The sequence below is a fragment of the Cenococcum geophilum genome (genome assembly GCF_001692895.1).
Source record: "Cenococcum geophilum 1.58 unplaced genomic scaffold K441scaffold_55, whole genome shotgun sequence".
NCBI lineage: Eukaryota > Fungi > Ascomycota > Dothideomycetes > Gloniales > Gloniaceae > Cenococcum > Cenococcum geophilum.
Genome location: NW_027137613.1, coordinates 812,603 through 826,235, shown reverse-complemented (window position 1 = coordinate 826,235; position 13,633 = coordinate 812,603). Strand labels below are relative to the sequence as shown.

At 48.1% G+C, this 13,633-nt stretch overlaps 3 protein-coding genes across 3 annotated transcripts; 1 reads left to right on the top strand and 2 right to left on the bottom strand.

Moving 5' to 3' along the window:
• Positions 1-12: 12 nt before the first annotated feature.
• On the bottom strand, positions 13-601 carry K441DRAFT_699756 (uncharacterized protein; the record flags this gene model as incomplete). Its single annotated transcript, XM_067653183.1, has 2 exons — positions 13-319; positions 579-601. The coding sequence occupies 2 exons, from the start codon at positions 599-601 to the stop codon at positions 13-15; spliced, it is 330 nt and encodes a 109-aa protein (XP_067499105.1).
• A 1,177-nt stretch (positions 602-1,778) lies between these two features.
• On the bottom strand, positions 1,779-3,287 carry K441DRAFT_583516 (aldehyde dehydrogenase; the record flags this gene model as incomplete). Its single annotated transcript, XM_067644499.1, has 3 exons — positions 1,779-1,892; positions 1,941-2,828; positions 2,883-3,287. 3 exons carry the CDS (start codon positions 3,285-3,287, stop codon positions 1,779-1,781), a joined length of 1,407 nt encoding a protein of 468 aa, XP_067499104.1.
• A 3,903-nt stretch (positions 3,288-7,190) lies between these two features.
• Positions 7,191-11,011, top strand: K441DRAFT_644739 (uncharacterized protein). Its single transcript, XM_067646769.1, has 3 exons — positions 7,191-7,830; positions 7,888-10,364; positions 10,430-11,011. Exons 1-3 carry the CDS (start codon positions 7,437-7,439, stop codon positions 10,571-10,573), a joined length of 3,015 nt encoding a protein of 1,004 aa, XP_067499103.1. The 5' UTR covers positions 7,191-7,436; the 3' UTR covers positions 10,574-11,011.
• Positions 11,012-13,633: the final 2,622 nt, after the last annotated feature.

Sequence of the window (13,633 nt, the reverse complement as noted above, 5' to 3'; positions counted from 1 at the left end):
CTTCTCCTCCCATCACTCCCCCCCTCCAACATCACCGAATCCTACTCGCCACCCCCCCTTAACCCCATCAATCCTCTGCGCCTCGAACCCGCCCTCACCCCCGCCACCACCCTCCCGGCCCGCAGCGCCGTGCACCGAGCGGTACCCGCACGGCAGCGAGGCGCTGAGCTTGCGCGTGTGCTCCCAGACGCGCTTGATGCGCGGGTGCTGGTGCGGGAGCGGGAGCGGGAGCGGGACGGGGGAGGAGAACGGCGAGGGGGGTGGGTTGGCGAACATGCGGGTGGCGTCTGCAGCGGCTTTGGCGCGGAGGAAGGCTTGGCTGGTGGTTGTGGTTAGTTTGGGGTTGGTGGGATGGGATGGGATGGGATGGGATGGGATGGGATGGGATGGGATGGGAGGGCGATGTGGGGTGGAGTCATAGGGGGCGAGGTTAAGGTGAGGGAGAGGTGGTGGTGTTCTGCCTGGCATATGTGCTAGAGAGGGGAGAAGGGGCGGCTTGCTTGGACTGGATACTATTGCGTTTTGAAGCCTTGGAGAGCAGAGGGATCTGGGTGGGGGGATCTCAGGGGTTGACGTACTAATCTTCCGAGAGACCGGGCATGCATATATCCACGCGGCGAACATCTGTGGGGGAGCTCTAGTGCGATACGCGGATTAGTAGCTACTTCATCAACTAGAGTAGGAGTTCCCACAATCTGCAATACCCGCTTCTGCTTGCGTTTGCCGGAGCAACACGCCATAACTCGCTGGAAGGCAGCAATGATTCCCGCAGACGAGTCCATCTTTGCCGACAGTGTGATTGAAAAGAAGGACAAATTGCAATAAATAAGCAGGCATTTGAGAATGAAGATGCAGTAAAAGGATTAGAATACGCTTGCTCAATGCTAAAAGAACGGACAGCCAGACACCAATCGTACAGAGCGGCCACGGGAAACGAGTGTCGGATGAGATGAGCACCGCGAAGGTGGTTACTCAAGTTGGTGGTGACTAGAAATGTCTTTCAAAGCTCCTGAGGGCTATATATGAACAGTCGGATATGAGGCGTTCCTGGTGAATTCTCATGGATATGAGTTGCCACGCGAGGAAACACCCATTCCTTGCCTTTAAAATCAGACAATGCTGAAGTTTCACATTCCTTGTTTCCAAGTTTATGAAGCGGAACACGGGATTGACTATCCGGAAGCTCAAGGAATGCTGATTGCACAAGACTTATGGGCTTATTGTAGTACCTTTGCGCTCCCCCGAAAACCAAAATGCAGAACTGTAGTCATCTCATCACTCAAGCTCATCAATTCGGCAAAGGAATGAGTTTGAGAAATTATCTTTTAGATGCTTCGGTAATGTGCATTTAAGGAAAAAGCTGCTTCCAAATCTTGTTCATTGATGCTCTATATTCGGTAACTTCCTTTGCTGAGCACTTGTGCTACGTTCCTTGCATCTCAGGGCACATTCCACAGCTAGACCTTTAGCGCGCAGACGACGCGTCTGTGAACATAAAGCCGTATAGCATAAGTTCTGCGTTATAAGTCGATTGGTCTCAAATTAGTGACTCCAAGGATAAAGTTTCACAGACGAACATATCATCTAACCAGATTATTTCACCAAAGCGGAGTCAGGCGAAGACGTGTTTATGCCACTTCTATACGCATAAAGACCTTGCTTCTCAGGTTAGCTTAACACCATCCAACAAGTCCCCCATGCGTGGCAGGTCGCATGGAAACAAGAGAGTGCTCTGCCACTAACGATAATGCTTAGTCCATACCGTGTCGATACGCTTTCTATTTCGGGTAATCCTTGATGTGATAGCTTTTCAGCTTCACAAACTGGTCAAAGCCAAACTTGCTCAGAGTCTGTCCCTTCCCAGAGTTTTTCCATCCTACCCAGGCGAGGTCCTAGAAGCAGTTAGCAACCAGTAGCTATAAGTGCTGCACGTCACTCACTGGGCTTGGGTAATCACAGCGATTTACAAATACTGTTCCTGCTTCGACATCGTCCGCCAGTTCATGGCCTTTGGCAACATCCTTGGTCCAGATACTCGCGGTAAGGCCAAACTGACTATCGTTCATCAACCTAATGGCTTCCTTATCACTCTTTACTTTCATTACGGGGATAACTGGACCAAATGTCTCCTCCGTCATGACAGTCATGTCATGCGTGACCTCAGTCAAGAGGGTCGGAGGAACGTAGTTGCCATCAGCGGGAGGAGATTTGAACGATTCGTTCTTTGGTGTTAAGTCCTTTGCGCCTTTATCAAGAGCATCCTTTATGTGAGAGCGGATGGTTTCAGCCGATCTCTTCGACACGACAGGGCCAATGTGCGTTTTAGGGTCGAAAGGATCCCCAAGCTTATAGCCTTTTAGAACTTCCTGTATGGCAGCAACAAACTCGTCGTGGATTTTCTCACCCACATAGACCCTCTCGATGCTGCAACAACTCTGCCCGGAGTTGAAGACCGCACCGTCCACGATCTCTTCGGCGGCCCATTTGACGTCAACATCAGATCGAACGTAGGCTGGATCCTTGCCACCGAGCTCAAGGCCAACGCGCACTGCGACACGATCGCTTGCAGCACTCTGTACAGCGAGCCCACCCGCTACAGAACCTGTGAAGCACACAAGCTGTATTTGAGGTGATCGGACCATAGTCTCGATCAGCGTGAGAGAGCCGCAGTGAAAGTATTGGATAACGCCTTCTGGAAGACCTGCCTCAGTGAATACCTGCTGGACATGCTCGGCAGTGGTGGGGGTTTGGGGTGAAGGCTTGAGGATAACAGGGTTTCCAGCGAGCAGGGCAGGCACGATTGAGTTCACAAGAGTCAAATAGGGATACTAGACAGGCTTTAGTGGACCAGACGTCTAGGCGCGAGTGAACATAATACCGACATTCCATGGGAATAGGATGAGCACAGGACCGACAGGTACTTTTTTGATATATCTTTTGAAGCCCTTCTCAGCTTCACCGTCGGCGTCGCTCAAAGCTTCATCGCTAATTTTCAGAAGATACTCGCCACGTGCTACAGCGGTGGTGACCTCTTTCGCAGTATATGCAATGGGCCGCCCCATCTGCTCAGTGATCTCTTTGGCCAGATCATCTTGCTTGCCCTTGAGCAATTTGAGAGCCTTTTTCACGATATGCTGTCTGTCGGCGAGGGAAGTTCGGCGATACGAGTCGAAAGCGTTTGTGGCGCCCGCGGGAAGGGCTTGGAGATCAGCATCCGTCAAGCCCTTGCGGGTCAGGATGGGCTTGTTCGTGATTGGGGAAATGGTGGTAAGGGTTTCAACAGACATGATGACAGCTCGTACAGCTAAGGATTAATTGCAGGAGGGCCGCGCAAGAGGGCGCCACTGTCGTACGGTGGAATTACCATCGCAAGTGCCCTCGCCGATGCCGGCTGACGTTTCGTTTGAGGATCGTGAGGGATTAATGTCTTAGCCACCCACACGAGTCAGCCACCCACCTGAGCCACCTGCCAATCATCCAAATCACCCCTTTTAAATCAAAATACCTTTTCACTACACTACAGCTATAGCCTCCCCATATAAATCGCAACCGCTTAATTAAAAGCCTTAAATATAACTTATATTTAAATATTTAAAAGTTAAATAATTTTAATTTAAATATATAATTTATTACTTCTTTTTACTTACTATTAAAAATTTTTTTTAAAAGCTTTAAAAGCTTTTAATTCTTAAAAATATATATAAATAATTAAAAATAAATGGCTAAATTCTTTTTAAAGTTTAATTTATTAAATACTTTAATTAAAAATTAGTTTACTTTATTTTATAACTTAAGTTTTAAATATAAAGCTAAATATTTTAAAATATTTTAATTAATATATAAAGTTATACTTTTAAAAACTCCTATTATTTAATAGTTTTAATAATTATAAAAACAATATATATTAATTTAATTTATAAAGCATTATAAAAGGGTTTCTTTCTTTTTAAATTACTATTTTATGTAATATATAACTAGATTAGGGATTAGGTTTGTTAATGCGTATTATAAGCTTAGCTAAGTAAGCATACCGAAAGAGAGTAAAGGCTGGAATAGCGAAACGGATCCAAGAGTTAGAGCAGGAAGAGGATAGGCTAGTAAAGGCACTGCAAGAACTCAAGGATATAGATCTAGGACAGATCTGGATAGATAGTAAGTCGAAGGACTTAACGGAGCAAGCCCTTGCCTGCTAGTAAACGAACTAATAGGATTAGATTAGTGGATCGATGGGATCGAAGAATAAAGTCTCGGTTTAACTAAGGACGAGATCGAAGGATCATAAGGATCGAACACTAAGTGGGCGATCCTAATGAGTTCGGAAGACTACAGAGATTTCCATTTGTATGGCGTTAGAATTGTATTTAAGAACACACATTCTCTTACCTAGATAGAACCCTCGTGATTAACTCAAAGTAATATAAAACACCTAGTTGATATTAGTCATTCACGCTCACTGGCGAGTCATTGTTATCTTTATATCCCTACTCAACATATACAATACGAATCAGCCCGATACCTAGTCATTTATACCTGCGTTACAAGGTATAAAGGATTAGCGTAAAGTATATCATAGCGCGAGTGTTTGGCAATGTCTCTGGCAGACCCGAAGAGAAGGTTAGTGAAAGCCACATGGCCTACACTCCCCTTCTTATCAGGTACGGCTGAAGATTTCATCTCAATCAAGAACATCCTCAGACGCGCGCTAGACAAAGTTGGAAAGGTTTAGTTTCTGTCATCGCAAATACATGGAAGGGCGAAGGATGGAGGATTCTCATGATCAGACATGAACAGGAAACAATCGTCGGCGAGCGTCATTTCTGCTCTAAGCTTCCTATGTTTGGTTTGATCAACCCATAGGAGCCTCAAATCAACCATTACACGACATTTAAATGCATATGCAACTGAAAATCTTGGGGGATCAACGTGCTGAAAATGGAATTTGCCCCGGATGTCTCACAACTCACCTGCCAATACGTCTGTTGGAGTTACCAAGCCCATTGTAAACGTCTTCTCGAAACGAGGCCCCGCCAGACGGACCCGCCAGAAGGGGCCGCACGTAATCTGAACTAAAGTTTAAGCAAAAAAGACTAAAACAGTCGACTTGGGTCCCAAAGAGGCCCACTAAAATAAGAGGAGCTGAACTACGATGCTACTACTTGATAAGCAAGCTCATGGACCCCATGAGTAGCCAAACCGCTTAGCTTTGCGGTCGAGCAGGACCCTGATACGTTTCCAATACAGCGGATCACCGATACTCGTTTCTCATTGGATCATCTGGATGAGTCGTAAGAGTTCCGCCCCCCCCATTAGAAGGCAGCAGCGAGTGAGCAAGGCAAATACCGCTTCGCTTGATAGAGCGTACCGTCAAGCCGGTAACGCGGTGACATTTTGGGGGGGAGGGGCCACGGTGAGCGAGAGTCGGAGTAGGAGTGGGCGGCATCGTGTGGATACAGAGGAAGAAGAAACTTCTCACGCCTGGCATTCGCAACAATCCCATCTTTATCATTGGCCAAATTCGATGCGCGACGTTTTTAGGAGTTCGGTAGCTTCGCTTACCAACGGGCGTAGTCTCCCGCTCATCGCGTCCCGGTATCAAGAAGGGGGATGTAGCCATCCACACGCTGGTTCAGGACGGATTCGTGAAGCTAACACTGCAGGCCAGAGACTATGTTCGTGGTGTGAGAGATGAGGGTTCTTCTGGGTTCGCTTGCCAGCGTGCCAATGAGTAGGAACACAAACTCTCGCAGACACTGCTCCCATTGTTTGGTGTTGAGGGTGCAAGGCTGGCGCCACGCGGAACAATCCTTCCCGTTCCTTAACAGGACAAGGGTAATGATCCAACTCACACCTCATCCAGCGCCCAAGATTCTCTCCGCTCGTGTGGGGGGGGGCTCTATGCAAGTCACGACTCAGCGATAGCCACTGCTGCGCGTAAACTAGTTTCCTGGCTTTTGGATGGCTTGACAGCAAGCCAGAATTCCGATTTCTCGGGTCTCTTGGCAGCAGTTCAGACTGCTTTAGTTGCTTACAGTACTTGGGCTCGCTGCCTTGACTCAGGTCGCAAACGATGGCTGTGTAACCGGATTTCTTGAAGAAAGTGGAATTAGGGTTTGCAATAAGTTGTGGCTTCAAACTCAATATCTTAGGCTGTGTCACTCTCTTCTCCTTGAGCCATGCAATACCCGCACTGGAGTGACCTGAGTTGTCAGAGGTGGGTTCGAAAAATGTTCGAACATTGTACAGAGAGAGAAGTTCCTTGCGATTCTGGATGTAATATTAACGATCGCCCGGGGGAATGTATCCGAGTCAGAACAACCTCTGGAAATTGACGTTCCTGCAGTAACGCAGGCGACCAAGATGATAGAATGACAGAGAATAAATGGGCAAGGACCCAGCCGTTGAAATGCGGAGCGATCCGTAAGCTCTACAGTATGGAAATAATCTCAGGGGTGGCGTAGATCATTCCATCTCACGGTATCGCAAGGTTGCTAGATCGTCTCCGTATCCTCACTGTCATCAGACACTAACCTCAGGTTAATTATTTGATCGGAGCAGGCAAGTAAGTGGGAAGGCGAAGGAGAAGGGCCATAGCGCCGTCGTCTGCTCTCTGCCACTCATGGTGGAGGCGGGCAACGGGCTGTTAAGACTGTCGCGCTGGGAGGAATAACTCGTACTGGAGGGTATAACGGGGAGTCGGCCAGCGGGCGTGGCAGAGGAGAGATGCACGTCGGCTGGCCGTTTTTTCGAGCGGAAGCACCTTCAATCGCCGTCGCTCGCCAATCAAGATGGCGGAGGGTTTCCGTAACGGCCTAATCGCCCTAAACATCGCGAGAGGCGGGCCCCATGGTGGTTTGCGGTACGGTGGGTGGATTCGCCGCCAATATCACTTTTGATTCCGATCCTAACCCGCGTTGAGAGATCGGGGTGCAGCCGTCAAAGTTGCGGCACTGGCGATCCTAGAGGCGCTGCTGTGGCATCCTCTTGGCTGTCATGGCTTTTGCTCCATCTCGTTTAGACAGCCCATGTGGCCTTGGAGGACTTCTGACGCGCGGTGCAACTAGCCCCGGAGGTAGACGCATCGAAAGTATGCCGTCCAGTATTGGCCACCCTGGTAAGAATTGGGCTGGCTTGCACCTGTCAATGATTCCCTGTGCTATACCCCGCGACTCCGCTAAGGCGGAGAGGCGGTTGGCCAGGTATATTGTACTCAGGCACACCGCAAAGTTCCATCGAGCTATTACTACGCCTTTCGACGACGGGGCACTGTGTGCTTCGTGACTCCTCGCTGTTGCTTCTAGCCTGACTCTTTCTCTACCTCCTCACCGCACGCGTGCTCAGAGTACTAGTGACGACTATCAAATATCCACCCTCACCATCCTGTCTCTGCTGCGTTGTCACTGGTGCAATTGTGGCCGAGGCCGCGGAAGCTTAGCACTATGATTTCCACCAGTCTTCATCAATATACCCCGGCGTTCAGCCATCTGCCCACGCCGAACATGGTGAGCCATGAGCAACACCTCTCTTCGCAGCACATGGGAGCATCTGGGCTCGACACGCTGGCTCACACCTCGCAATACGCGCTGCAATTCCACCAGAGCAGAAACGTCCTTCCCAATGGGAAGGGCATTGTGAAGCAGCGCCACCATCCTTATAGCAATGGGCCGATCGCTGCAGCTCCCCGCAGCCAGCGAGACGCAATGATTCACGAACGGTCGGGCAGAGGAACATCTGCCTCTGGTCCAGTGCGACGAAGGATCAGCAGGGCGTGTGATCAATGCAATCAATTGAGAACGAAATGTGACGGGAAAAGCCCTTGTGCGCATTGTATGGGTGAGTTTAACGGAACATCCAGCGTCTGTTTGTCGTGGGAATCTAATCTTTCGCCAGAGTTCGGTTTGACATGCGAATATGTTCGCGAACGCAAGAAGCGAGGAAAAGCATCTAGAAAAGACATCGCACAGCAGCAGGCAGCTGCAGCTGCGGCTGCAGCCAATGCGGCCACTGGAGAATCTAGTCATGGAAGTCCGCAATCAAGGAACGGATTTTCCTCAGACGACCAGAACATGACCGACTCTACTAACGGGCATGAAAGAATCGTAGATGGTTCAAGGTCGATGAGCGATCTTCCACCTCCAACTCCGCCGCCTCCAAGGTCTGCCAGTATGGCCAGCAGCCGTACGATGGACGGGAACGGAATGTACGGCGGGATGGTTTCCATGTCTCGAACGATGAGCATGGGAACTGTCGACAACATGTCTGAGAATGGAGTCCATCACCAAATGACAGGTTCTAGTGATGGAGTGGGAGCTGGCATGCAAGCCCCTCGACTTTCAAGCAATAGGGTCCACGATCGCAACGTTCCTATGGTCGGAATGGCCGATTACAGCTCCATGGAAGACTTCCGCAATCTCATGCACCCTTCAGCTGCAGCAAACGGGCATCCTATGTTGCAGAACGGTGCCAATGTACTTCCCCATCCGATAATACCTTCCAACAGCATGCAAGACTACTCAGACAGTTCTTACTCGATGCTGAGCCCACAAAGCCAGCAAGGGCCGTCCATTGCTTTCCGGATGTCTACCGGAGAGTCACCTTTGCCAGGCTTCATAGGAAGCTCGCCTGCCACAGAGTCTTCTAGCTGGTTGTCTTTACCGTCTCCATCTGCTACCCTGTATCCTAGTGCAGCGCATATGGGCACGTCTCAAGCATTGCGCTACCCAGTATTGCAGCCGTTGCTTCCTCATCTTGGTTCCATTATTCCACCCTCGCTTGCTTGCGACTTGTTGGAACTTTATTTCCAGAGTTCTTCTTCCGCTTTTATGCAGCCTCTCTCTCCGTACGTTCTTGGTTATGTCTTCCGCAAACACTCTTTCCTGCGGCAGAAAAATCCCAGGATATGCAGCCCAGCGCTACTCGCCAGCATGCTTTGGATAGGGGCGCAGACTAGCGAGTCAGCGTACCTGACCTCGCCACCCTCAGCGCGTGGTAAGACCTGCGAAAAACTTCTAGAACTCACGGTTGGGCTCCTCAAACCGTTAATTCACGCGTCAGCAAGCAACGAAGGATCGCCGACTTACACTGATGCAGTCGTCAATGGCGCTACTCTAGGAGGACTCAGTGTGACACCGCCTGCCAGGTCGCAAGAAACAGATCGTGGCTCGCCCGGTGCGATTGGTGGTTTGGACGATGTCGCAACGTACATACATCTTGCAATCGTTGTTTCTGCGAGCGAATACAAAGCTGCAAGCCTAAGGTGGTGGAACGCTGCATGGTCCTTAGCGAGAGAGCTCAGGTTAGGAAGAGAGCTCCCGACAGGCCCAATCTCTCATGACCAGAACGATGAAGATGACGACGCGGATGCTCCAGGAGAGGTTGATATTGAGATGGGCCAGCACATGCCCAACGGTCAAGCCAATGGTGCACCTAATCACCAGGCTGTCATTACGGAAGAGCAACGAGAGGAGAGGAGGCGGATTTGGTGGTTATTGTATACGATGGATCGCCATCTGGCGCTCTGTTACAACAGGCCACTCTTTCTTTTGGATATCGAGTGCGATGGCCTACTACAACCGGTAGATGACTCCCTCTGGCAGGCTGGCGAGTATTTCAATGGGGACTTCGCTCAATCGTTCTCAGATCCAACATTCCCCTACTTTCGAAGACGAGGTCCAACTTTCGAATGCACTGGACACAGCATATTTGGATTCTTCCTACCTTTGATGACAATCCTCGGAGGAATTGTCGATCTGAACCATGCTCGCAACCACCCACGGTTCGGTCTTCGCTTCCGCAGTGGCTCTGATTGGAACGATCAAGCGACAGAGATCACTCGACAGTTGGAAGCATATGGAAGAAGTCTTCAGGGCTTGGAAGCAAGATATACAAGCAGCCTCGCCGAAGTCAATGGCAAAGCCGGCGAACCCAACCATCACGACATCAGCATGCTTTCCGCTCACTCAGCCAATTCATCAACATCACGAATCGCCGAATCTATTTTGCAAACCAAAATTGTTGTAGCCTACGGAACCCACCTGATGCACACTCTGTATATCCTACTGAACGGGAAATGGGACCCAATCGCTCTGCTGGACGACAAAGATCTCTGGATCTCCTCCCAGTCCTTCACTACAGCGACAGGCCACGCTGTATCAGCAGCAGAGGCGATCAGCGAAATTCTCGAACATGATCCCGATCTCAGCTTCATGCCCTTCTTCTTCGGCATATACCTACTGCAGGGCAGTTTCTTGCTCCTTCTCATAGCCGATAAACTCCAAGGCGGAGCAAGTCCCAATGTCGTCAAAGCATGCGAGACGATCGTCCGAGCGCATGAAGCTTGCGTCGCCACACTCAGTACAGAGTATCAGGTGAGTTGACCTGCCCTATTTCACCCGAAATTGGTGACATTATGCTTACCAGAAAAAATCTATAGAGGAATTTCCGCAAAGTCATGCGATCAGCTCTGGCCCAAGTTAAAGGGCGCCTGCTTGAAGACTTTGGTGAGCAGCAGCTCCGCCGGCGAGAGGTGCTAGCGTTGTATCGGTGGACGGGCGATGGGACTGGTCTCGCGCTCTGAAGTTCGGCATAACCAGCCGTATTGTAACTCCTTGTCTTAGTATTCAAAACTGTAACCTTCTCCTTTCCCCGTCTTTTTTCTTTCTGGATTTGGAGTGTCCCGGTGGTGGCGTATTGGCGTCTTGTGCGGCGGAGATCAGGAGTATTCTTTTAATTTTTAATGGGTGGCGGGTTGGAAGGGCAGAATATCCGGAAAATGTTCCCACGAGTCTCTGGGGTGACCATGACTCTAGGAAACGCAACACGTTGAGTCATCTTGTTAATGTTTCACTATCCCAGCACTTAAGCGCGCGGAGAGGAAAAAGTTGCGCTGACGTTAATGTGTAATCTTGTTTAAACATGTCAATGCCGTATTACGAGAGGGTACCTATTGGGAAAGATAGTCGAAATACCTTCAACTCTATCAAACTAGAATGTTTATATCAATTGTAAACTGTCCGAAACTTTTCACAAACGTTTCGGGCAACGATATTCATTCTCGCTCCAAGTCGGGACCACTCTGCACGCGAAATAGATTGGGGAATGGCTCAACATGGCAGCAGAAAAGTGCATCATTCTCTAATCAGGTACATCAACACACTCTGGATATTCCTCGCTCACCTCTAGTCACCATATCTGGTGTTTCAGCACCCCAGCGCTGATCCTCTCATTATGTGCTGGCCTTAGCAGGGCTGCAATGCACCCCAGTGTCTAGCCTCCACACACCCCCAAATACCTTCCCCAGCCCTCCTCCCTACAGTTTGACTGGCTGGCTACCCTCAGCCGTCCGCTCCGCTGGACAATGGGGACGCATGCTTCATTGTGCAGTTCTGGTCACATGCCACCCCCCTTCATATACAGGACGACGGGCGGGAAAGCTTTTAAACGGCGATCTATATCCTCTAGAACAGATTTTAACAGAGCAAATCGTCTACGAGGTCGGTTCAACTAGTATTCGTACCGCCCGTGCATCGTCGCCCAAAATCAAACCCCTGAACATAGTAAATAAAGATCCCTACCACTAAAATTAATCACCAATATGGGCCGCAAAGGCCCTGAACTGTCAGAAGTCCACCGCGCAATTGTAGTTCACGAGGTTACAGCTAAAAAAATACCTTTGGGCGTTATTTCTGCCAATTTAAAGCGTGATTTAGGCTAATATCTCTCTAAGTCTATTAATCTATCACAAAATATACCCTTAAAGCTCCTCCTAAGACAACTCTTACCCACTAAAGCCTTAAAATCTAGCCTTGCATAAGCATCATGGAGCTCCCCATATCCTCTCTAACCGCGATATTAATTAACTAATTACGTACACAATAAAGAATAAGCTTTAGAGGCTTAAGGAATAGATAAAAATTACGGCTAAACTTAAAATTAAAGCCTCTTATAGGACAACTGATTTAGCCTTCTTTCCTTGAGGCTATAGACGTTATTGAGAAAAGCTATATCCTTTAAAGGCTATAAAGGAAGTTTAATTAGCTTAGGTGCATAAGAGAGGTATAAGAAAAGCGACGGATTATATATCTTATAGATAAAGGCTAGCTTAAAGATACTATTAATAAGACTTTCATCGGCCCTAGGTAAGGCATTCTATTCTATAAAATTATAGGATATAAGTATAAGAGACTCTATTACATATATTAAAAGGGAGTGAAAAAGTAGAGAAAAGTTTTACTTTATATATTAATAGACCCTTATACTAATAATCTTAAAGCTACGCGTATAGATTAACTAAGGGGGGGCTTGGCTATAAAGGAAGATAATAAGATCTTTAATATAAGAACTGCAAGCTAAGAAGATATTCTATAAGGTTATAACTATATTAGCAGCTAGATAAAGTAATAGTAAAGGCGTTAATACCTTTTAATTTTATTAAGAAGTTGCTAAACTAATTCTTTACCTAGCCTTTAAAGTAGTTTTAACAAATGGAATATCTAAAGACTTTCTTTATATAAGATAGAGCCTCTATAGAAGGTTTAGGGCATTAAGTTTCTTTTATAGCTAAGTAACTCACCTAATCTAAATCCTATTAAATATATATTGGGTTTTCTAAAGCAATATATCTATAAAATTAAGATAATATTTACCTCCTTTAGGGGCTTAGAGTATGTCTAGAGCTCCGCATAGGATGACCTTTTAATTAAGGACGCTAACGAGCGCGCTAAAGCCTCCTAGGTTATACATAAAAAGTCAAAGAACACTAAGCAAGGAATAACTTCTACGGATAAAAAATAGATGGATATTACAGATGTGCTTCATTTTTGGTTGTTGGTGATTTGATTTGGTGAGGTTTGGTAGAGCGTATGAATACGACGTGGGAGGTACGGATACGGCGTAGAAGGTGGAATCGTGGTGGCTTTCCGGCTAAAACATGTACGGCGCTGCAGGATCTGCGTTGTGGAGAATTTAAGGTTGGGGAGCATCAATTCGTCAGTCGCGCAGGGATTAGGGATTATGAACACGTCCCGATTTGGAATTCAGGCTAAATTCGACGCTATCGAGCCCAAAAGGGGCGTACGGGTGTATCTTCCCTCGTATTATGCAGGAGTAAGTCTTGTTTCAAAGCAGGAAGGCTTGCATTATTAGTCTGCCCGACATCTTTCCAACGACGTGCTCTCAAAATTTTTTCCCTTAGTTTGCTCTTGTGTTCTGTCGTTCCTAGCATATCCTAGCTCAAATAACTCAAATAACTCATAGTACCGCGAATGATGTTCCTGTGGCAGTCGCCTGAGAAAAGCCCGCACGAGACGAAACAGAAAATACCGGCTTATGCAGCCATCTCGCCATCGCTGGGGTACTCAAGATCCGTGTGGCTGGGTACGGCCGAGTCAAGGACATCAGATCAGTGAAAGATTCAGAGGCTGAGAATGTAAGAGAAACCGAGTGCACGCCCCAGAAGTCCAGATCTCACCTAGCCGTGTACCTAACCGTGTACCTGTAAGGGCAGGTTACATCCACTATATCAGCGCGTGGTATAGGGCAACGAGATTACGGATCGCAGAGTGTCCAAGTAGCCGCACGGTCTTGGCCTGTGCTATCAAGAACTGGGAATGTAAGACATGTCGTCAAAGGCCGTTGG

Bases quoted from the DNA above. Each gene is read 5' to 3' on its own strand.
- K441DRAFT_644739 (XM_067646769.1), top strand. From the start codon at position 7,437: ATGATTTCCACCAGTCTTCATCAATATACCCCGGCGTTCAGCCATCTG. The intron at 7,831-7,887 runs GTGAGTTTAACG...ATCTTTCGCCAG, and splicing joins CCCTTGTGCGCATTGTATGG to AGTTCGGTTTGACATGCGAA. The intron at 10,365-10,429 runs GTGAGTTGACCT...AAAAATCTATAG, and splicing joins CACTCAGTACAGAGTATCAG to AGGAATTTCCGCAAAGTCAT.